Source organism: Rutidosis leptorrhynchoides, chromosome 3, assembly GCF_046630445.1.
Source record: "Rutidosis leptorrhynchoides isolate AG116_Rl617_1_P2 chromosome 3, CSIRO_AGI_Rlap_v1, whole genome shotgun sequence".
Lineage (NCBI taxonomy): Eukaryota > Viridiplantae > Streptophyta > Magnoliopsida > Asterales > Asteraceae > Rutidosis > Rutidosis leptorrhynchoides.
This window is the reverse complement of record NC_092335.1, coordinates 689,096,603-689,123,370: the sequence shown is the minus strand read 5'-3', so window position 1 is coordinate 689,123,370 and position 26,768 is coordinate 689,096,603. Positions and strand designations below refer to the sequence as shown.

General features: G+C 32.3%; 1 protein-coding gene across 1 annotated transcript; it reads right to left on the bottom strand.

Moving 5' to 3' along the window:
• Nucleotides 1-8,351: 8,351 nt before the first annotated feature.
• Nucleotides 8,352-21,952, bottom strand: LOC139902727 (uncharacterized). Its single transcript, XM_071885331.1, has 5 exons — nt 21,109-21,952; nt 9,833-10,934; nt 9,395-9,748; nt 9,187-9,292; nt 8,352-9,023 (listed from the first exon to the last, which is right to left on the bottom strand). Exons 1-5 carry the CDS (start codon nt 21,950-21,952, stop codon nt 8,352-8,354), a joined length of 3,078 nt encoding a protein of 1,025 aa, XP_071741432.1.
• Between the last annotated feature and the right edge of the window lie 4,816 nt (nt 21,953-26,768).

Below are 26,768 nucleotides of genomic sequence, written 5' to 3'. Positions count from 1 at the left end.
AAAGCTATTTTCTTTCACATTTTCAAGTAACCAAAATACTTGAAATCTATAATTGGGTACCGTTTTTGGTGAAAATAAGGAAGAAGAAAAGATCCGTTAAGTAGAAGGTATAGATCGAAACAAGGATGGAACTTTGGGTGTCTACCGTTTAGAAGAACTCTTCTTTGAGTTTTCAAATTCGATCTTTAAAAAGCTACAAAGGTTGTATTCTAATCTTCTCTTGTTCGGTTTCGTTAATTTATTTTGTTTGCTAAAGTTTTGTACAATGATCCGTGGAAGAGTATGATTTTGTAAAGTTTTAAAAATGTTTCCGCTCGCTTTGAATTTGTATCATACTCCAACAGTGGTATCAGAGCCATCTTGTACAAGTTTTAGCAAACTTTTCTTATGATATTTAGTTTTGATGGATGCGTTGTGCATAATTCTTGGAGATGATCATGCATAACAAACATGCAAAACAAGTATCATGATTTATGTTTTATGTTTCCTAAATATTCATTTGAATCTTGGATTTTGGCAAAATGTAAAATGGGTTAAACTCATTTTTTTTCATTTAAGAAATTTTTTTTCCAGCTTGGACAGTCAGTCTTTGATGGACTGTTTCGGGGCTTTAAACTCAATATTATTATATGAGACCAATTGCATTTGAAAGCTAACTGAAAGAACTTAAATTTGAAAAAAATTCATCGAAAACGGACTAGAAATGAGTAAGATATGACCATCTGAAGTTGCATGTATGAATCTGCCAAAATTCGAAAATTTGATAAGGTAGCTTGAATGTTGACTAAAAGTGATTTAAAGTTCAGGAAAATAAAGTACATAAATTATATTCATGTTTTACATGAAATGAGAAAATTAAAATTGTTAATTTTAGACTTTATGCTTTGTTAAAGTGGATAAATCTCCAACATGTTTTAATTCACTTAATATGTTTGTTTGGATGGTTTTGGCATGAAAACCATACTTACAAAATATGAAGTGGGTTTACATACATAAGTTATGTAAACAAGGATTGATATTTGTTATGTGCCATTAAGTGTTGTTTAAATCAGTCCTTATCGAAACATGTTTCATAAAATGGATGTTTGGCACTCCATTTGTAATGTATATGATTGATGTATGAAATCGATAGTATTTGCCTCTATAAGACCCTTGTGTGAATGTTTGGTTGTGTGATTTAATTTATTATTTATTCGGGATGAATGTAATAATTTATTAAACGACTTGCATGTCGTATTTCTTATTTATTCGGGATGAATGTAATAATTATTAAACGACTTGCATGTCGTATTTCTTTTTCATATTGTATTTGTAGTAGTATAGAAAATAGAATAGTTATTTTGTAAAATAATGCAACCAAGATTAGAATCACGAAAATGATGTTCACAAGGCGGCCCGTCCGAGCATTTAATGGAGATGGCAGTTTTAGTGGGAGCCAATTCTCACACAAGGTTATGTCCCTAGTTGACCAAGTTTTTTCGTGTGTTTGCTCACCGGAAAAACGCATAGGACTCGAGACATACTACCGATAATTGCTTGTCATGATTATTATTGTGTTCTTATTTGTCTATGCCATGCTAGCTAGAAAATTAGTATAGAACAAAAGACAATAATCACTTAAAATGGTTTGGTTAAAATTAGTTTAACAAACGCAATACATAATTAGCAAATGTTTTGAAATGGAATAAACTACTTTTGCTAAAAGAAAACAAAACCCCGTTTTAAATGTAAACTTTACGCTACCCATGAGTTGTACACACATCCGAACCTTCTACCTGTTAGAGTTCGCGATACCCGAGAGTCTTGGGCAGGATTTTAATTGGGTGTTGGGAAGGGTGAGGTGAATTTTGCGATACCCGAGAGTCTTGGGCTGGATTTCACGTGTATCGATCACGGACGGTTTACAATCTGAAATCGTGGTTTGCGGCAAACCCGCCACGAGGAAGGATTAGCGTAGAAGAGATTAAACATGCCAAGTGAAATAATTGATTATCACTAAATTCCGCAGAACCTAAGAATTTCATAATGGATGAAATTGGTAATATAGTTACCTACCTAAATAGCTTATGATTGGCGATCCGCGGTAAACCCGTCGTTACCATAAGTGAAATATAGATCTTAGCCTTGTTAATTATAATTGTCTGAATATTGAACACACTTGGGTAATTATCTTAACAAGGATTAAACATATCAAGCTTACTAATACAACTTACTTTAAAAATATGATAGATGTCTGCGACAAATACAAATCCTACTCCTTCATCAATCACTAATATCTGCCTTAAAGGGCTCCTCGAAAAGGACAAGCTTACGGGCTTAAACTACATGGACTGGCTTCGCAACCTAAGAATTGCTCTTAGGATGGAAGGAAAGATCAGGGCAATTGAGGAGCCCTTACCGGCAGAACCCGGATCGAGAGCTACTCAAGCAGCTAGGGACGAGTTTGAAAAACGGCGTTCCTAGTCTAATGAGGTAGCATGCTTGATGTTGGCGACCATGTCTCCAGAGCTCCAAAATGGCATGGAGAGCTTAGGGTCGTACGACATGCTTAACCAACTAAAGGACATGTTCCAACAACAAGCAAAGCAAGAAAGGTTTAAGACCGTGAAAGCTCTCGTATCTTGCAAAATGGCAACGGGAAGTAGCGTTAGTGTCCATGTACTACAAATGAAAGGGTATATAGACCGGCTGGAGCGCCTTGATTTTTCCATAAGTCAAGAGCTTGCAACGAATTTTATCCTGAACTCGCTGACTAGTGCATATGAAGGATTCATTATGAACTATAATATGAACAATATGGAGAAAAACAATCATGGAGCTCCATGGCATGTTGAAAACCGCTGAGGCTAACATGGCCAAAGCTAAACCCGCAACTACCATTCTAGCCATTCGTGAAAGTGGGATCAAGAAGAAGAAAAACAAAGCAAAGGGCAAGAACAAGGGCAAGGGTAAGGTTGGCACGTCCAACTTCAAACCTAAACCTAAGAGCATTGCTAACTCTTCTACTTCAAAGATCCCGCAAACCAAGTCTCCTGAAGAAGCAATATGCTTCCATTGTGGGGATAAAGGACATTGGAGGCGTAATTGTACTAAGTACTTGAAGGAACTTAATGAACTACGGGCTAAGGGTGTCACTGTACCTTCAGGTTTGTTCATGATTAAACTAAACAATACTACTATTTCTAATTCTGGTGTAATGACCCGGAATTTTCCGACCAAATTATACTTATGAGATTAATATTTACATAAATTAAACCATACCAACATGATAAGCAATCCAAATTGTTGAGACTTGTATTTTTGAAAAGAGTTTTACACAACGTTTGACCGTCCAATATGACCGATGATATCACGAACTATATAACATACGATAATTATACGTTTGTGTATATATATGTATTTATATATATTTAACATGATCTAAGGATGGTTTAACATCTCATTGTGTACTAATGACAATGAGTTATAAGTATATTTTGAAACTACTAACTTAAGTTTTCAAAACGATAACTATACGTAACATTCTTTGATATATATACTTATAATCTATAATGCTTATACATGTATCGTATATATAATGTATTTAATCACTTTTTAAGGACTTAAATACATAAAACAATATAAGTATATTCACAAAAGATAGCTATATTTGAATTCTCGTTCCGTTTCCTCAAGATTTCTATACGTATACCTAGGGTATATGTACCCGTATCATACCCAGCTTCTATACGTATTTACTATTGGTATATACACATCAAATCAACATCCTAATCAACATTATTACTGCCCTAGATATGAGGTAACTAGAATTTGTCAAGTAGTATGAATTATTAGTAAGAAAACAAAATTAGGAATCCTTTTATTTCTTTATAAACTAAAAACGTTTTTATAAATGAACACCATTTCTTCACTCCATTTTCTCATACCTACACCCTCATTTCTCTCTCAAAATACTTCTAACTTCATACTTGATCATCTCCAAGCATTTTCCCCATCATTTAGCTTCAATTACAAGCCTTAAACGCCATAAGAAAACTCTTTCAAGAACATATCAAAATAACCACCCATTTGAAGAAGTTTACTTCCAGCCTTTTGATCTAACTCCACCACTCTTTGATTCTAAGATTATTTCTTATCTTTTGCAGTAACTTTGTCCAAGTAACTTGAGGTAGTAACCTTGTTCATAATCTTATTCGATTCATATTCATATAGCTATCTTATTTTGTGGTATAAAATTTTAACAACAAGAACATAGTTTGAATGATTTCAAACTTGTTCGCAAACTAAATAGATCCTTATAACTTGACTTTTAAAATACTTCAAGACCTGTAATATGTCATAATGATATGCTAACCTAACAAGATATAACTTGGTTTTACAAATAATATCTTAAAAACCGAATCTACGTCGTCGGAGTGCAACCGGAGGCTGTTTTGGGTTGGATAATTAAAAACCATCTTGAACTTTGAATTGGAAGTTCATGTTCTGGAAAAATGATATTTCTTATGAATATGTTAACACATAAAAATTTCATGGTTTAACTCAAAGTGTAAGTATTTTTAGAAAAATGATCATTAAATGTTGTTTTTATGATGGAAAATGATCACTTTCATAAGTTTCACCAAAGTTTGACCTATAACCTATGATTTCGAATACAAACTAAGGTATTTTCAGTTCATATTCTTAAAATTTGACTCGATCCAAGGAAGTAGCAAGTTGAACCAACAAAAACGGAGTTGTAATGAAGAAACTACGACTAAAACAAGATTGGGTATCCGAAGCTAGTTTAGCTACGAAAATATTTAGAGAAAAAGTAAATTAATCATATCTTTTCTAATTAATATGATATCATATTAATTACATTCAGTGGCATACAAAATGTGCCACAAAACGCTTGAAAAGTGCCACAAAAAGATGTTTCGGGAATGTGTGGCACACAAAAAAAGTGCCACTACAAGTGCTACCACTAAAGACCTTTAGTGGCACTTTTTGATTGTGCCACACATTACAATCAGGACATTAATGGCACTTTTTTATTGTGCCACACATTACACTTGAGACTTTAGCGGCACTTTCTGGTTTTGCCATTACACGTTTGCGGATTCTAGTGTCATTTTTTTGGTGTGCCACTGTATATATCTGAAGCTGTAGTGGCGCTTTCTGATTGTGCCATTACACATTTTGTGGACTTAGTGGCATCTTTTGGTGTGCCATTATACATATTATAAACTAATGACACTTTTTAATTCTGCCGTCGTAAACTGTCATTAATGGCACTTATATTTTGTGTCACTATAAACAAATATGATTTTGTGACAAATTATTTGTGCCATAAAACTTGTCTAATTTAGGAGTTTCTATAGTTTTAATGGCATATATTGTTATAAGTAATTAATAGACTTTTTGCCACTGAAACATTTAAATATTTATATGATATAATATATAATATATTATAATAAAAATATACCAATTAGAAATTTATTACGATAATAATAAACCTTGAACTTGCATATAAGAAAAGTTTGATGTTATTGCAACAATGTTGTCAAACATTCAAAATAGATAAATAGCTCAAACTTAAACTAGTCAATATGTGTAACAAGGTAAAAAAAAACCAAATCTACCACATAAACCATAACTAGAATATAGAGTTTAACTTGCAACAAGACGATTCATAGCGACTTCAAGAAGGTGTTGAGCTTTAGTTAAGTGGAGGAGAGTCGCTTGGATTGGATGAAGATGTATCAGGGATCTGAAAATAAGATTATGAAAAGCTATAGTATTGCATTAGGTAAATATGAAATAACACCCGTAGTAGGAATAAGTTTACCTGTACGTTCAAAGTGCTAAGTACTCCAGATAAGTTTGCATTTGGAATATGCTCTTGGAAGAGGTTTACCAAGACGCTCATGATATTCTTTTGATGAGCCAACTCAGTTTTTAGTTGTTGCACATCATCTGAATCAGTAGAAGATGAATTACTAGATGAAGCAAAACGACTCTCTTTTACTGCCGGCATCCTTCCTACACATCGAATATACCCCCTTTTTTCCGGACCTTTCACTTTTGAGTAGTCATCATTGGAATAATCAGATTCTTGTCCATTTGTTGAGTCCCTCGGTAAAGCTTGCAGTGAAGCCTACATTAATTAATAATTATATTAACTTGAAAAAAATGTAACTATATGTGCATATGTATAAATATATATATATATTTACCACAACTTCAGCAGCCTTATCATCCACAATAGTTCCATCTTTACGAGTATGACTCTTAATGTAAATTTCTCCTCGTGTTGGGTATTTACCATTATTTTTTAAGGCCTGATAAATAAGAATCAATACTGTGACGTATCCATCATAAAGCATATAACTAAACAAGAAAATAATAAAATTAATAATAAGATCCAAGTTTACCTCTTCGTGAGCAAGTCGGGCAAATGATTTAGTCCCGGTAACATGAGGCCCGTGCATCATTGAGCGACTTCCTTTCCTTACCTCGCACATATTCTATGAACCATACACATTTTTTAAGAAAAGTTAACAAATGCTTATAGAAAAAGTACATCTGAAACACATGTTGAACTTTCAAACAGTTTTATACGCTTTCAGATTCTCTTACAGGAGTGTCTAATGTTCGAAATACAAAAACATTGAAGTATCGATTGTAAAAAAGGAACACACAGTAGGACAATTATTTGATTTTATATCTCTGAATATAAACTGCGATTACTACTCTCTTAACCTAAAAAGCATGAAATCTACTTCTATTTAAAACTTCAATAAAAATAATAGAAAGCGATATTCTAGGACCACTTGTTTACTTGGCCCATGTTTAACAGATCATATTCCACGTTCCTATTAACTCGGTCAAATCTTGTCACATTTAAAAATTGCTCCAACAGTGTCATATTAACTGATAGAAGTTCAAACGTAGACCACCAATATTTTAGGTTATGGCAAAGATAAACTTAATTAAGGATTTTCAATAGCACAAACATTTACCATCATTGTATAACACCGTAATAGAACCCTTACCTATAATGTAGAAGTCTAAAACCAAGTAAAAGAAGAAAAAAAATACCTGGTGTTCCGGAGTAAACCAACTAGTCGCAAGTTTTTTAATTTGTTCCGGGTTCACCCTATTATCCTTTATAGCTTCATTCACAATTTGATCAATGTCAAGACTCTTATCAAATCCTCGTGCTTTTAGATTACCTTTCCAGGTCCTCCACTTTTTCCCCATGTTTTGCATAATCCATTTCTTGATCCCACTTGTTTCAGCCGGATGAATTATAAATTTTGCCTACGAGTGACATTAATTACCTTAATTTATATAGATGTATGTATGTATATGTCAGTAGTGAAACACGGAGAAGTAAGTTAAAATTCAAATACCTTAACAAGGGTATACATGTCCTCTTTATTTTGCGGGGGAACCTTTCTCCAGTCGGGATATTCAATGCTAACATGTTCAGCCATCCTCACAAGTGTTCCAAGGTATTGAACGAGTTCATTTCCTTCATCTCCTACTGGTTTCCCATCCTTGTTAAATGTTACTCGTATTTTTTGACCACTTTTCATGTTCCATGTCTCAAACTTTTGAGTAGGACCTCTAGGCTTCTTCAGAGTAACTGATACTTATGAATATATAATGCGTTAAAAATTTTAATCTACAAACGAGAATAATCAGTAGCCAAATTAATTACATTTGCTCATGTTATCAATGTGTAGCACATTAATTACATTTGTGCATGTTACTAATATGTGAGAGCAGGCTAACATATGACAGTGTTTATTTCCTAGTTTTTGGAGTGCCAAACAAAAGACGCAAAATGCAAGTGGTAGGACTACATACCTTGTTCAACATTTTCCTCATTGTTAGACGCATCATGAACAGAAGATTCTGGATTACTATGATGCCCTCCTTCAGAATTTATCGCATCAGCTTGAGTTTGAGTACTTTCACGTCCTTCAGTTTCGTTGAGGTGCTGCTCTTCTATAGGGTCATCACTAGAAACAATACAAAGTCTCTTGCGTTTCGCCATCCTGTGAAAAAATTTATACACAACATATTGAATTAAAGCACATGATATAAACAAAATAGTTGTAGTCCTAGCATAGTTGCTGCAAAAGAAACTATAAGTATCACATTAGCAAACAGTGTGCTATAAGATAAATAATTAAACTATGTGGAACAAATAATCTACTAGAAAACATTGTCCAATAAAATTCTACAGAACATATTACTATAAGATTACTCTATTATTATTTTCTTTAAGGTAGCTTAGGATCCATCTTAACTACTTATATATTAGAAATAAATAATCAGTAACTAATATCACCAAATATTTAGTCATTTTCATTTTCTTCATCACTATTCACATCAAGATCCATTTCTTCTGTAACGTCCATCCCATCATCACCATCATCCCCAATTCTATGCAAGTTGGGTACAACAGATGTGCTATTATTTGGATACCCTATAACCTGATCATCACCAGCTCCCATGTCAAATACATCTCTAAGTTTTACATGTCTCACAACCTCCCAATCTTTATTCTTAGGATCTATGGCATAGAACACCTTGTCAACTTGTGATGCCAAAACAAATGGATCATCAGTTATATTAGCGCCGGTGTGTGTTTTGTAGGAAAAGTTCACCAATTTCACACCATCAACTATCTTGCAGCCTCTATTAATATCGACCCAATCACATTTAAATAATATTACTCGTATAAGTCCAGAGTAGTTTAACTGGATAATGTCATTTAATTTCCCATAGTAGTTTACCGTGCCATTGACAGGCCTTCTATCCCGACTACTAGCATAACTTGCACCTTCCACAGTAACAACTACACCACTATTCTGAGTTTTTAGATACTTCTCTCTTTTTTTCGTGTGAAACCGGTAACCCTTTACAAGATAACCTGAATATCGTTTCACTGTTTTAACTGGGCCACGTGCAAGCCACTTTATCTCTTCGGTGACTGATTGATCTCCTTGCACTTCCATACGTGCAACCTGTAATAAATATTACTAACATCATATTCACATAGCTATTACGCACAGACACAGACACAGACACACACACACACACACACACACACACACACACACACACACATATATATATATATATATATATATATATATATATATACACATAGCATGGGATCAAAATTACCCTTTTCTGAAACCATTCACTGAATTGTTGGCAGTGAATCTTCTCAACTTCATACTCAGGTATCCGACGAGATCGGGTTTGTCTCTTAATTAGCCCTTTATGTTCCCTACATATATATATATATATCATCTCTAAATTAATAGGTGACCTATAAGAAAACAGTTAATATGTAAATATACAAAACATTTGTAGTCATGATTTATCTTACTCTCGAAAAGGTGTAACTGAATCAACATTAAAAAGCACATAACGATGTGCTTGAGCGAGTGAGATCTCATCAATTGCTGAATTTGAAGACCTTTTCCGAATTGATAATCGAGAACACGATTTACGTCCTAATGGTCTGCCAGGACAAAAATTGTTGGATTCCTCAAGCTCATTTTGCTCATTTTGCTCATTATCATCATTGTCATCATTCCTAACAGATCTAGTAAAGATGGTTTCAACTCCTTTGAGATATCTAGAGCAAAATGTCAAACTTTCTTGAGCTAAGTAACCTTCAGCAATTGAACCTTCAGGATGAGCTCGATTGTTCACATACGACTTAAGAGTATGAAGGTCCCTACACAGTTAGAAAAAAATAATCAATTCACAATTTTAGAAAAATAAAAATATTGTAAGAAATGTTTAAAAACTCATTATATACCTTTCAATCGGGTACATCCAACGAAAAGCTACAGGACCTCCAAGTTTCACCTCCTTGACTAAGTGTATCACCAAGTGAGCCATCACAGTAAAGAAGGATGGCGGGAATATCTTCTCCATTTTGCACAAAGTGACCGCAACTTTAGAATCAAGAAACTGAATATCGAAGTCGGATAAATCTTTGTAGCAAATGATTCTAAAAAAGTCACAAAGCTCAATTATAACTGAGCTTACATGGTCGGGCAGAGTTCCACGTAATGCAATAGGCAGATACTCTTGCATCAACATATGACAATCGTAACTTTTTAGACCAATTAATTTTCTATCGTTAAGTTGAACACATCCGGAGATGTTGGATGAAAATTCATCAGGAGGCTTTATTAATTTTAAGGTATTTAAGAACATGATCTTCTCATCTCGAGTCATTTGGTAACATGCTTTTGGCATGAAAGTAGTGTCACTCCTAGGTCGTTTCTTTAGATGTAATTCTTTTCTTATACCCAAGTGTTGTAAGTCAAGTCTGGCTTTGTAGTTATCTTTTGACTTCCCCTCTTGTCCTAGTATAGTCCCTACAATGTTGTCACAAACATTTTTTTCTATGTGCATCACATCAAGATTGTGTCGCAACAACAAATGCTCCCAATATGGCAACATGAAAAAAATACTTTTCTTTTTCCACGGACCACCGTCAACAATATCTACAAGAAATCCCTTGTCATCTAACTGTTGTAGAACCTGCTCCCCTGAAGGACAAATGGGTGCCACTCTTAATTCTTGACCTCCCATAAATGACCTTGTATCTCTACGCCAAGGATGATCAGTTGAAAGCCATCTCCTATGACACATATAACACCACTTTCTTCCATGAGTTAGCCATTTAGAATCAGTATCAAACCCACAGGAAGGACATGCACGTTCTCCCTTTGTGCTCCACCCAGATAGATTGGCATAACCCGGAAAGTCTGAAATAGTACACAAAAGGGCTGCCTTCATTTGAAAAATTTGTTTTGTTGAAGCATCGTACGTCTCTACTCCAACCTCCCAGAGCTCTTTTAACTCTTTTATAAGAGGTTGCATGTACACATCTATCTTGTTTCCCGGACCTTTAGGACCAGGTATTATTAAAGATAGAATGAAATTTGGTTGCTTCATTACCATCCAGAGGGCAAGTTGTATGGAATAAGAAAAACAGGCCAAATACTATGCGTTATATTCATAGTCTTGAATGGGTTAAAACCATCACTTGCTAGAGCTAAACTGATATTGCTCTAAACATACATATTATTCGACGCAATATCACTCATATTTCATAGGTTTTTATCTTCTACAAAGAAATTCAATGCGCATTTCACGAGAAAAAACGACAAAAGTGGATAAGAGATTGCTATTTGAAGATTCAACGATAAAATGATAGTTTTAACCAGATTTATATCAAGAAACGTTTATTCGAATGAAAGTACAAGATAGATGAAGAAAAGAGTTCAAATAAGAATTGCCAAATCAGTACACGTTAACACGAGATCAACAAAGAACAACTGAAGAAGAAAAATGAAGAAATCTGACATTTACTCTTACACGAATCGTGTGGTGTTACACGAATCGTGTAATATAACTGGTCTTACACGAATCGTGTGACCATACACGATTCGTGTAATGTTAGGCCAAAAGCACTGTTCGGTTATCCAGAAGGTCGGCTGACTTTATGATTTTTAAAACACTTCTTTTCTCAAATGGAGTGACAGCAGGATTTCAACAGAGTTTTTGACTCAAATACTACTTCAAACTTCAATTATAAAAGGAGTACGTTCAGAGAGTTACAGAGGAGAGAGATATATTACAACACATTTACAACACAAGTTTATTATAGTTAAATTATTGTCAATTTTATTACGCTGTAAAAATAGTTTCAACTATTAAGGGGGTATTGTTCGTGATAAAAGGGTGTTATTGTACGCGTGAAAGGGGTGTTATTATTGTAATTTTTCTACTGTTTGAAGTTAATGCAAGTGAAGATATTTTAGTAAGTTTACTCTGTTAAAATTAGCGTTGTTATTATGTTTGCATATCTATATTTTTATGTCTACCTTAGTGTAATGGATAGCTAAATTTCCCTAGTGTTTGCTTAAATGTAGAGCCCCTAGTGAAATGGATTGTTACCATTAGTAAAAGTTAAAATGTAACTTTAGTATTTTTAATATTGAGCCTAGTTAAAAGAACCATTTTTATGTAATTAGGTATTTAACCCTTGCCACTTAATTTATTAAATTTAAATAACGAAAGTTGTTTTTATTTACATAAATTGAGCTTCAACATTAAAAATGATCTAGACGAATTTATGGATAAGTTATTGACACCAATTTAGAAATAAACTTCGGTGGTTTGGGTGATATCATTAAGTTATATGAAGGTGAAATTATAAAAAGGGAAACCGTTATAATTTGGGTATTGGCGAAGGTCAAAACTAGGCTAGGTCTCAATTTAAATACTTAGGGAATAGTAGCTTTCTAAAAAGAATCCAATGAAAATTAGATTTTATTTAGTTAAGTTGTAACTTTATATTTATTCGAGAGAAAAATGTAAAGTTTGATACTAGAACATTTTAATAAGGCGTAAAACTTAAAACAATCCATGGATCTAGGGGTGACACAATTAAGTAAACACTCCCATTTATCTTATTTTTACTTCTTATAAAAAGTATTATTGTTATTATTCACGAATTACCATTTTAAAATATAAAAATTACATAAAAACATCTATTTTTCGCAAACAGTTAATTGTCACATAATTTAAGCCATACACGAATCGTGTAGCCTCACACGAATCGTGTAGGCCTTGACGCGGCTACAGTACCAGCTAGGGTAAAAATTAGGGTTTTGATTAATTAATTATATATAATTTAGGTTATTAGTTATTTTTATTATATAATTAGTTTTAATTAATATAAAATACTTAAATATATGTTTTAATCCTAAAATTAGCATTAATTAGTATAAGTTTATAAATTGTAACTAGTTTATAATTAGTAAATTAATTAATTTCCTTTTAATTTATATAAGTTTTATAAAAAATGCATTTTAGTTACTTTAAATAAGTTTATATAATAATTACTTAAAATAAAATTCTAAACATATAGTTTTAATAAAAATTACTATTTTACTAATTACCATCTAGTAATATAATTGTCGCATAAAAATTAGCATAATTTCATTTAGTTCCCTTTTAAGTTAATTATTGTAATCTTGTAATTTTATTTTGTGATTTACTTAAGTTATTATCTTTTACTGTTATGTTACAATTGCCTAATCCAAAACCCTCTTTAATTAAGTTTGACATCAAAGACTATTAAAAAACCATTAAACGCTCCATCTCCCTGTGGAACGAATCGGATTTACCAACAAACTAAACTACACGGATAGGACTAGTTGCCTATATATATGTGTGAAATCAACCTAAAATCTATAAAATACCACATATACAATAAATCAATTCGTGTAACAAAACAACTCAAATCCGTTCATAAATAAAGGTCTCGATCGCACACAGCAACTTTTTGGCGCCGCTGCCGGGGAGTTGGCAGTTAAATAAATAGATAATTTTTCTGGTTCGTAGTAGTAGTTGGATTTGTACGTGGACCGGGTTGTTGGATCACCAATTTTATTGGTCTTTGAAGGATCCTGCCCCTCTGCTGCATCTTTTGGCTATTCGAAACGTGGGCAAAATCAGAAGGAAAATCTGTTGTTTAAGGGTTTTTATCATTGTTTTTATGTTATTCGATCCTCTCGAGGAAATTCATTTCCAAGAAAGTTCAAAGTTTTTGAATAAATCCTTTAATTCTTTGTACAATTTCCCGAATTGTATGATCCGTTCAATCCTAAACTCATTAAACTTAATCCAGAACCTCAAAGAATTAATAAAGGACAAAAACAACAAAAAGAAATAGGAAGTACTTTTAAAACACCGAAAAACACTAAAAAAGAGAAACAAATAGGTAACCCTAGATAAACCTTTAGTGAAGTGATCTCATAATAGAAATTAATGTATGAACTTACGTTCCTCCAACGCTGAATTAACTCCCTCACATCCTGAACCCGAAAGAAAATTCCACGAACGCTTAAGAGCTCAAGAAGTAGAATCTCTTGCTAAAAATTTAGAGTCACTTTTCTTAGAATCCGACTCTGAACCAATAATTCAACCAATCATAGAGCCGATTATTAAAGAAGAAGAAGAAATGGCTGACACAAATCAAACGATGGAAGCATTAATGAAGGCCACAAGAAAAGGTCAAGGCCACGCAATCATCCAACCCCCGATGACTGATGGCTTTGAAATAAAAGGTCAATTTTTACACATGGTAACTAATACATGTCAATTCGGTGGAGCCCCAAATGAGGATGCTAATGAGCATCTTCGTAAGTTTGTAAGCATTTGCAAGCTTTTCAAAATCAAAGATGTCACCGATGAAGTTGCATGTTTAAAAATCTTTCCATGGTCATTAAAAGATGATGCAAGAGATTGGCTAGACTCATTACCTGAAGGCTATATTGAAGACTGGAATGATATGATGGACAAATTTTTGTCAGAATTCTTTCCTGCTTCAAAAGCAGCAAAATTACAAAGTGACATAAATCACTTTAAACAAAAGCCTAATGAAACTCTTTATGAAGCTTGGACCCGATTCAATAAAATGCTTCGAATATGTCCTCAACACGGGTTGAATACATTCCAAAAGGTCCAAATATTCTATAAAGGAGTCAATGTGACAACTAGAAAAGATATAGATGTTGCAGCCGGAGGTTCAGTTATGAAGAAAACACCTGAAGACGCTCATACAATCATTGCTGATTTAGCGTCCCATTCTCATAACTGGCATCAAGAAATAGAATTTTCTAGATCATCAAATGTTGCTAGTATCGAAAGCAATGATGAAATTGCTTCTTTAAAAGTTCAAATAGCAAATCAAGCAAGACAAATCGAGAAAGTAACCAAGGAAATGCATTCTATCAGAGTAGGATGTGAACTGTGCCAAGGTCCCCATCTTACTAGAGATTGTGATCAAAGTACAATGGAAGAACAAGCAAATTTCTTAGGATACTTACGAAAAGGTGAAATGAACTTTAGTGATTTTCCAGCTATAGAAGCTAACAACCGAAAATATCCTCCTATAAACAGCTATCAAGTAGGAGGACCTTCAGGATCAAATAATAATAACTATCAAAATAACAATAACTATCAAGGAGGAAATCCAGGTTACCAAAACAACCGGAATTTCCCAAATCAAAATCAAAGAAATCCGCCACCAGGTTATAATAACCGAAATCAACCTCAACGAAATTATCAAAATAATTTCCAACATAATCAACCACAACCTCTAGCACTTATGCAACCACAACCATTAGCAATTATGCAACCTCAACCCGAGAGGAAATCTGGTTTAGAAGATCTCTTAAGAGATTTTATGGTTAAGCATGAGCAAAATGCAGAGCTCCAAACTCAGCAAATTCGAAATCAACAAGCCACGATTCAGATTTTAGAAAGAGATGTTGGAAGGATCTCACAGTTACTAGCAGAGAGACCACCAATTGCAAGTAACCCTCCGTTTATACTAAAGAAGAATGATCCTCAAGCCCCAGCATATTCACAAGTGAATGCTATTTATAGTTTCTGTGAGGATGAAGCAAGTTTCAAGACACCGGAGCATAGTCCTATTTTTACTCTTGGGTGTGAAGATGATGATGAAGATTGTGATGAGTTTATATTTTCTGATTTATCCAATATGGCGGATTACACTCCTTATCAAGAGATGGATGATACCCGAGTTGAAAGTGTGAAAAGTATAACATGTGAAGATGAAGAGATCCGAGTTGGTGACATAACTCCCGAGTATGGTGATTATTTGATGAGGTTGATGTCGGGAAATCATGCGGAAGTGCAGAAAATTGAAACCACCGAGCCTTCCGAATTTAGGGTTGATAATGATTTGAAGATGATCAAAGAAGAAGCGGAAGATACGGTGAAGCAAGCACCTAAAGTGGAAGACTATAAAGAACCCATTCCATACCCGCAAGCACTTGCATCCGAAAAACCAAAGGAGAACCATTGTAAGCCTTTAAATACGGATAATATTTGTGTAGATGTACCTTTGGTTGATGTTATTTCAGGTATGCCAAACTATGGGAAATTCTTGAATGATTTGAAGGCAAAAGAAGGAGTGTGTGAGCAGGCATCATCCGCGTTCCTTGAAGCAGAATGTGCTGCTATTATGAAGAAGAATGAGTTGCCACCTAAGTTAGGTGATCCCGGACCGTTCATAGTACCTTGTAAGCTTAATGAATCTGAAATTCTTAGATCATTAGCTGACTCAGGTGCAAGTATAAATCTCATGCCTTATTCCATTTACTCGCATTTGAACTTAGGTGAACTTAAACCCACCAATTCAGGCCTTAGATTCATTGATCAATCGGTTAATAAACCTATAGGGATTGCTGAAAACTTAGTAGTAAAAACAGGTGAACTTGAGTTTCTAGCTGACTTTGTAGTTGTAGACATGAAGGAAGATAAGTTTGTACCTATTATTTTAGGTAGACCATTCTTAGCAACTGCATGTGCTTTAACAGATTGGAAAACAGGAAAACTAGTTTTGAAGGATAGAGGCAAGAGTGCAACCTATCAAACTGAGTTTAGTATGAACCCACCACCCACACCGATAGTTTCAGTGAATATTGTTGACAATGTCAAACCCATTAGTCAACAAGCTAAGTGTGGGGAGGGTGATGAGGAGAAACTAGATAGTAAACCGCCCAATGATAGTGTTGTTGAGAAAACCATGAAGAAGTTATATGGTAGGATTAGAAATGCTATGTCGAAAAAAGATAAACATTTGAGAGAGAGATTGATTTCAAACCTATCAAAACTTGAGAAATATAAGTTGAAAAAACTGGTTGAAGAGTCAAGATTTTCGGACTCTTGGTTATTATCAAAAATTAGTGGTAAGAATGGTTGCAGTAATGGTTCTATTGGAGTAAAGAAGGGTGATGTTTATCACCCCGACGTTAGTTAAAATTAGGGTGGAGTCGCGTGAACGACTCGCTAATAAACTTCACAAATTGTAAATAGTCCCATTCGTGTGTCTCGTTTTTATTTTAAATTCCTTTTTATTTGTATTTCTCATATACTTGTTTTAAAATTTAAAAATGTTAATCTTTTTAACACAAAAATAGAGTGTTCTTATTTTATTTTAAATTTGTTTTCGAAAAATATTAAAACTTTAACTTTTAATGAATTGAATTTTATAAATTGAATTTAAAAATTTATAAACGGATTAAGATCAGGTATAACAACCGAATTTCCGTTACAAATATAAATTTATAAAAGATATTTTAAATTTAATTGATTATAAGTTATATAAAAAAATATAAAATGAAAAAAGTAAAAAAAAAAATTTTAGTTTGTAATAACATAATTTTTTGGTGTGTATTGAAACTTATTATGTTTTTATTTTTTTTATATATTAGCAAGAAAATATAGTGTGGGGTAAAAATGTGTTGTACGATTGAATTAAAACCCCATATTTTGTGTGTTCTTAACATGGTTTTGACAGGTACAGAAGAAAATGCAATTAGACGAAACGAAACATCAAAATACATTGTAATACAATATTGGATATGATCATAGGTAAAACAATTTGAAAATCCAAATCGGTTAACAAAGGAAGTTCCAAATACTCTACACTTTTTGTCCTCTCAAATTTATACATTATTATCTGATTTTATGTAATGAGGGCATTACATAATCTTAAGTGTGGGGTGGGGATATATAAATTCTCGAGAACTAATAAGTTATTGGTTTTTATGAAAATTTGAAATCAAAGACTATTAAACAAATGTATCTAATCAATTTTTAAGGTAACTACGAGCAATTAAAGATCAGGTGTAAAAACCGAAATTGTTGTCTCCATACATTAAAAATACATAAGTTTATTTGTTTAAAACTTATAAAAGAAAACCATTTATAACAAGAATTTATAAATCCTTATATTGAGAACCATTTATCACATGTTTCTTTGAAGTTTATTGCAGATATCATTGCTACAGAATGTATAAACCTGAATATTCCATTATCACGAGTAATAGAGGATGAATCAAATCCATCCCGTAAGGAAGTAAAGTCTTCCGAATTGACACACTTGCTAACTTATGTTAGAAGATGTAGTCCAGAACAGCTGTAGGTTGACGAAAAATCTTGAAAAGTCATCCCTAAAATCGGCTGGAAATCCACCTAACCTCAGCATCAAACAGGGTTTTTGGTGGTCAGACTTATCCTAACCATGAGATGGATCTGTCTCGTACAATGGGGGGGCACAATGCAAATTAGCATTTAAGTCTAATGAATCTAATCCCCAGATGGATGATCTCCGTAAAGATCAACTGCATCTATGTTTGACCGCGGTCAACATACATATGCCATAACAAATTGAGGTGTGCAAACTCATGGTTCACCGATGATATTTGGACACGATATAATTTTGTTCTAAAACTTATGCTATTTTATGAATTATATTTGTGTAAAACTATTTTTAGACATTTGGGTTCAAGTTCCATGATACTACAATCATGGGGGCGAATAGCTTGCTAATCGCCGACTGAGACTTCGGTTTTCAGTTACCCTCAACCGGAATTTGAGGTTAAAACCGGAAAACGTGTCTAGTGTAAAAACTAGCATGACATTTTATAAAATCATAAAACGTTTTCACAAGGTCCAATTTTCCCTAAGGATCCAAATTTTTAAACCCTAATCACGAGTTTCATGTTTGTTTCTGTTGTCAGAATTTCATTTCGTGTGGTGTGCGTGTGATTCAATAAATACTGTGTTGTGTAATAAATTTCATATAGCGTGTGTTTCATTTCGTGTAGTGTGTGTTGTGTAATATATAATGTTCTAACTCTATTAAAAGATGTAATTGCTTGAGGACAAGCAACGTTCCAGTGTGGGGTATTTTGATATTGCTCTAAACATACATATTATTTGACGCAATATCACTCATATTTCATAGGTTTTTATCTTCTACAAAGAAATTCAATGCGCATTTCACGAGAAAAAACGACAAAAGTGGATAAGAGATTGCTATTTGAAGATTCAACGATAAAACGATAGTTTTAACCAGATTTATATCAAGAAACGTTTATTCGAATGAAAGTACAATATAGATGAAGAAAAGAGTTCAAATAAGAATTGCCAAATCAGTACACGTTAACACGAGATCAACAAAGAACAACTGAAGAAGAAAAATGAAGAAATCTGACATTTACTCTTACACGAATCGTGTGGTGTTACACGAATCGTGTAATATAACTGGTCTTACACGAATCGTGTGACCATACACGATTCGTGTAATGTTAGGCCAAAAGCACTGTTCGGTTATCCAGAAGGTCGGCTGACTTTATGATTTTTAAAACACTTCTTTTCTCAAATGGAGTGACAGCAGGATTTCAACAGATTTTTTGACTCAAATACTACTTCAAACTTCAATTATAAAAGGAGTACGTTCAGAGAGTTACAGAGGAGAGAGATATATTACAACACATTTACAACACAAGTTTATTATAGTTAAATTATTGTCAATTTTATTACGCTGTAAAAATAGTTTCAACTATTAAGGGGGTATTGTTCGTGATAAAAGGGTGTTATTGTACGCGTGAAAGGGGTGTTATTATTGTAATTTTTCTACTGTTTGAAGTTAATGCAAGTGAAGATATTTTAGTAAGTTTACTCTGTTAAAATTAGCGTTGTTATTATGTTTGCATATCTATATTTTTATGTCTACCTTAGTGTAATGGATAGCTAAATTTCCCTAGTGTTTGCTTAAATGTAGAGCCCCTAGTGAAATGGATTGTTACCATTAGTAAAAGTTAAAATGTAACTTTAGTATTTTTAATATTGAGCCTAGTTAAAAGAACCATTTTTATGTAATTAGGTATTTAACCCTTGCCACTTAATTTATTAAATTTAAATAACGAAAGTTGTTTTTATTTACATAAATTGAGCTTCAACATTAAAAATGATCTAGACGAATTTATGGATAAGTTATTGACACCAATTTAGAAATAAACTTCGGTGGTTTGGGTGATATCATTAAGTTATATGAAGGTGAAATTATAAAAAGGGAAACCGTTATAATTTGGGTATTGGCGAAGGTCAAAACTAGGCTAGGTCTCAATTTAAATACTTAGGGAATAGTAGCTTTCTAAAAAGAATCCAATGAAAATTAGATTTTATTTAGTTAAGTTGTAACTTTATATTTATTCGAGAGAAAAATGTAAAGTTTGATACTAGAACATTTTAATAAGGCGTAAAACTTAAAACAATCCATGGATCTAGGGGTGACACAATTAAGTAAACACTCCCATTTATCTTATTTTTACTTCTTATAAAAAGTATTATTGTTATTATTCACGAATTACCATTTTAAAATATAAAAATTACATAAAAACATCTATTTTTCGCAAACAGTTAATTGTCACATAATTTAAGCCATACACGAATCGTGTAGCCTCACACGAATCGTGTAGGCCTTGACGCGGCTACAGTACCAGCTAGGGTAAAAATTAGGGTTTTGATTAATTAATTATATATAATTTAGGTTATTAGTTATTTTTATTATATAATTAGTTTTAATTAATATAAAATACTTAAATATATGTTTTAATCCTAAAATTAGCATTAATTAGTATAAGTTTATAAATTGTAACTAGTTTATAATTAGTAAATTAATTAATTTCCTTTTAATTTATATAAGTTTTATAAAAAATGCATTTTAGTTACTTTAAATAAGTTTATATAATAATTACTTAAAATAAAATTCTAAACATATAGTTTTAATAAAAATTACTATTTTACTAATTACCATCTAGTAATATAATTGTCGCATAAAAATTAGCATAATTTCATTTAGTTCCCTTTTAAGTTAATTATTGTAATCTTGTAATTTTATTTTGTGATTTACTTAAGTTATTATCTTTTACTGTTATGTTACAATTGCCTAATCCAAAACCCTCTTTAATTAAGTTTGACATCAAAGACTATTAAAAAACCATTAAACGCTCCATCTCCCTGTGGAACGAATCGGATTTACCAACAAACTAAACTACACGGATAGGACTAGTTGCCTATATATATGTGTGAAATCAACCTAAAATCTATAAAATACCACATATACAATAAATCAATTCGTGTAACAAAACAACTCAAATCCGTTCATAAATAAAGGTCTCGATCGCACACAGCATAAACGAACATTGCGTGGATCACTAGCAAATTCGGGATACTTTTGATCAAAATGTTTCCATGCTAGAGCATCAGCCGGATGTCTTAATTTTCCATCTTTTATGCGTTCATCATGATGCCACTTCATAAGATTAGTTGTCTTTGACGACATGAACAGCCTTTGGAGTCTAGGCTTTAAAGGAAACCATCGTAATATTTTTGAGGCTTTCTTCTTTGGAAGACTTGTTTCTTCTTGTGGATTTTCAGAAACTTTCCATCTAGATGAACCACATGTAGAGCAATTTGCTTTATTTTCATTCTCCTCCCAAAACAACATGCAACCATTTGGACATGAATGTATTTTTACATATCCTAAACCTAGATTTGACATCATTTTTTTCACTTGTTGTGTTGTTTTAGGCAGCAAATTACCTTCAGGTAACAAATCACTTAGAAACTCCAACAACATAGAAAATGACTTGTTACTCCATCCATTTAAGCACTTAATGTGGTACAAATGTACCACACAAGATAATTTGTTGACTTTAGAATTAGGATACACCTGTTTTTCGGCGTCTTTAAGTAAATCATCAAGTTTATTTCGCCCTATCTCTATAGGTTGATCATTACTCGTATTAGTATCACCTTCTTCTAGACCATCTCCACAAGAAATATCTGTTGGGAAAAGATCATTCAACATGTTGTGCATGTCATGCTGAGCTGTCTCGTCTTCCCCATTATGAATGGTATTCGAAGATGTAGCAACAGATCCTTCTCCATTATATACCCATTTTAAATACTCTGACCGAAAGCCCCAATTTAAGAGGTGATAAAAGACATCATCCCTTTTCAAATAATACATATTTAGACAGCGTGAACACGGACATAAAATCTTCCCATCGACACTTGACCTCTCGAAGGCAAAATTTAAAAAAAATTGTACACCACTAGTGAAAGACTCACTTGATCTTGGGGCAGTATACATCCATGATCTTTTCATTACTACTCAACAACTGTTGTAAATAACAATTACGTACGTTTACTCGATTTTCATTTTCAACAATTATTTTAGCTATAGCTTAATTAATTAGCAACATGAACACCTAACAACATGACTTTTTATCGATAACAACTACATATATAAGAATTAATAGCAAAGATTTGTACTTAAATTAAATAAATTTATTAGTAGATTTTACAATCATACTAAATTAACAAAACAACTTTTATAAAATTACATATTATATGTGATTTATATTCAAAAAATATCAATGTTTAAAGATATACTCGATTCACCAATAATAATATAACAAAAAGCAGACACCCTTCTATTTAGGGGATTAATTAACGATCCATATATCACTTAACCAATAACAGAGTGCAATCAAACACTATTGATATCATTTTATAGGAATAGTACAGCATCAAACAAATCACGTTTAATCAAATTAATATGAAAAAAAATTAACTCAACTATTCACTTATTAGGCTATTAACAAAGCAATAATAATAAAGAAAAAATATACTTACACCATGAGAAACTACCTGAGTATACAGATCGTTGTGATTTTCTTCCAAGAGACTCTGCGGAATGAAAAGAAAAGTATTGATAAAAGATGTAATTCAATTGAGGGGATGTATATAAATTTTAGGAAGTTAGAGAATTTTAGGGAAGTGGAGAAAATTAAGGAACGTGAGTCTCAGAGGGAAAATTTTCATACTCCCGCCAAGATTTTTAGCATTATTTTTAACAAGTGACTAATGTAGCATAATCTACAATCTTATATTAAAATAATAAAATTAAAATCTATAAATTCAGGATATATGGTGATATGGTGGATACAATTCCTAGTAGCAAACTTACAGGAAATATGAAAATAAAATAACATCGTAATTAGAAAAATTAAAACTTACATCCTATTTGAGTTATTCGATAAGTGAATTAACTTAGAAAATCTTCCATCACTTTCAATCTTTATCAATTTCATTAATATCAAAAAACGTAATCACTTTAGGTTTAGTTTTAATTTTATGACCAGGAGCTAGAAAAGCTAAATTTAATGGCACTTTACCATCCCACGGTCTCTGTGCGGTCGGTGTTGCGAATGGTAAGAAGCCCTGCTAACGACGAACAATTGGCTTCCCTCGTAGGATTTCAGATTTAGTGTGTTGAAATTCGAATGGAGCGTCAAGAACACAATGGTCACCATCGGATGTCTTGACATTTGAAGAATTTGAGATGACAGAGGAGGTGGGTTTGGGGTGTTTAGGGGTTTCGGTGAGATGCATGTTTGAGAATTGAAATTGGGGGTTTGGTGGCAGTGGTAGATGAGGAAATTGATTTAGGAGGATGAATCACCAGGAGGGAGGAGATGAAAGACAATTAACTTAATAAGTTAAAAAATAATAAATAATATTCAACTTTATAAACATGTTAACATTACAACTTTTGAATTTTTTTATAATGTATGTATCTTTTATATATATATATATATATATATATATATATATATATATATATATAACTTAATAAATAATATTCAACTTTATAAACATGTTAACATTACAACTTTCGAATTTTTTTATAATGTATGTATCTTATATATATATATATATATATATATATATATATATATATATATATATATATATAACTTTCGAATTTTTTTATAATGTATGTATCTTATATATATATATATATATATATATATATATATATATATATATATATATATATATATATATATGAGAGGATCCAGAGAATTTTTTTAGTGTGAGAACTCTAGGAACTCAAAAATACACTGAAATTCGAACAAAAAGGGACATGGACGAGCAAAAAAAGCAGACGGACGAACAAAAATCACCATAGTCGAACAAAAAAAAACACGGACGAACGATTTTTTTTTGTTCGAATTACCAAAATGTAGAACACATTTTTGTTCGACTATCAATATTTTTGTTCGACTACCGCTGTGTTCTACATTTTTTGTTCGACTGTCAAAAATGTAGAACACATTTTGTTCGACTATCACATTTTTTGTTCGATTATCACCTTTTTTGTTCGGCCGTGTTTTTTTTGTTCGTTCTTCCCATTTTTTGCTCGAATTCCCCATTTTTTGTTCGTCTGTGTCTCATTTTTGCTCGAATTTCCCTTTTTGCTTGAATTTCAGTGTATTTTTAAGTTCTCTGGGTTCTCACACCAAAAAAGTTCTCATTTGATCTCTCTACTATATATATATATATATATATATATATATATATCAATACATTTTAATTAAATTATCTTAATCTTTATAAATGAAACATGGAACTTATCTACTTATTATCTATTTCCTCCATCCCATATTAGTTGTTTCTAAACAAAAAACACACAACTTAAGAAAATATCATAAAAATATCATAAAAGTACATGTCATAATATTACTGTACTTTCTTTTTACATTCATGTTTTACCCCTTACTTTTTCTTTCTCCTTTAATCCTATCTACATACATTAAGACCATTTGTATCGGTACCAAGTGACGGCATCACTTGGTGATGTGGCGGAGAAGAAACGCCAGAATCTGGCGTAACAAGGCGTCACTTGGTGGTGTTTCTTTGGCGTCAGTTGGAAAGAGACGGGAGAAGAAACATGTGTTTCTTGTTTTTTTTAATTTTTTATAAATTTAAAAATATCATTTTTATTCCCTATTAATACTTAATCCAATTATATTTTAACACATTATCATAATACTCCTAACCAACAAACACATCATCAATTATCGTTGGAACCTTTCCGCTAAGGGGATAGAGATTAATTCGGTTGTTTGTCCACTTTGCAATAATAATATTGAGACTCGGGATCACTTATTCTTCGATTGTGACTTGGCTAAAGAGATTTGGCTTAGAGTTCGAGTGTGGCTTGACTACGCTCTTCCTATTTGTTTTTCATGGGATACTTTCATTACATGGTTAGAGGGTTATTTGGCGGTTTCAGAACGAAGTTTTTTTTAATAATTCTTTTTGTAATAGGAGTAACTTATTTGATGGCATTCATTTATATATTATCGTTTCGTTGGATTAAAAATAGAGGTCATCTAGTTTCGAATTGAAACTCATGTTTATCTATGTCATTGTAATTATCCTTAGCGCCTTGCTAGGGATCATTTTATTTATTTAATTGATTTTTTGGACGTAAAAAAAAAACTATCAGTCAAATGTATAATTGATTATATATATGAGTAAATACAAAATATGTAAAGTTAATCAATTAAATATACATTAACTTATATATTTCTTATCAATTACTTCTTACTAATATACATAAGCATTAATGGCAAATATAAAATTTAATTGCCACTAAAATGAGCGTACGATAATGACATACATTATTTGTGTCACTAATATATATGAGCATTAATGACATATAATATTTGTACCACTGATATGTATATGAAATCACGGCATATATGAACTTATGCCACTAAAATGTGTGTACATCGATGACATATAATATATGTGCCATTAATATACATGTAAGATAATGGCATATATATAATTGTGTCACTAGTACACATGCACTTTAATGGCATATACGAAATTGTACCACTAAACTGTGCGTACTTTAGTGACATATAATATTTGTGCCACTAATATACATGTGAACTAATGGCATATATGAACTTATGCCACAAAATTGTGTGTAAATTAATGGCATATAGTATTTTTGCCACTAATATACGTGTGCAATAATGGCATATATGAAATTGTGCCACTAATACACATACACTTTAATGGCATATATAAAATTGTGCCACAACTATTCATGTACATCAATGGCACAATGTTAAAAATGCCACTAAATGTCATTTGTAATTGGTGGCATACACCAAAGTGCCATTATAAGCTACATATAATGGCACATAAATGAAGTGCCATTAAAAATGTATGCCACTAAATGTCATTTTATTTGTAGCTACATATAAGCTACATATAAAATATCGATATTTTATATATAATTACTTATGATTTGATTTTATATATTTCAGGACCACCCGTAAACAACACGAGAAGATTAATCATAAGACCTCATGATTGTACGCAACACGTCATTTGACAACACGGTACTTTATGTACGCAACACGTCATTTGACAACATGGTACCATGGGTCGAGATTAATTCTGATCAATACGAATACGATGGGGTCTTTATTTATTTTATTTAAGCAACTAATTGTGGACCACTAACATCGGACTGCTAACTATGGACTAAGAAAATATTAAAAGTATTAAAAGTATATATATATATATATATATATATATATATATATATATATATATATATATATATATATGTAATGATTACTTAAAAATAAAATATGTTGATATATTATATATATGGTTAGGTTCGTGATATCTATCGGAGACCAAGTCGAATTAAATACCTTCAAGGCAAAAGTGAGTTTAATTTGCTCCCTTTTTAATTGCTTTTGCAATATATATTTTTGGGCTGAGAATACATGCGCTGCTTTTATAAATGTTTACAAAATAGACACAAGTACTTAAAAATATATTCTACGTTGAGTTGTACCACTGGCATATTTCCCTGTAGCTTGGTAACTACTATTTACATGGGTATTGTAAACGCGAATCCTGTTGATAGATCTATCGGGCCTGACAACCCCAACCGGACTGGACGA

What these genes read in the sequence shown, in the direction of transcription:
- LOC139902727 (XM_071885331.1), bottom strand. Translation starts at nt 21,952, where the DNA reads ATGTATTATTTGAAAAGGGATGATGTCTTTTATCACCTCTTAAATTGG. An exon ending in ACGCAATGTTCGTTTATGCT is followed by an intron (nt 10,935 to 21,108) that starts GTGTGCGATCGA and finishes CTGGTCCTAAAG; the next exon opens with GTCCGGGAAACAAGATAGAT. An exon ending in TGGATGTACCCGATTGAAAG is followed by an intron (nt 9,749 to 9,832) that starts GTATATAATGAG and finishes CTAACTGTGTAG; the next exon opens with GGACCTTCATACTCTTAAGT.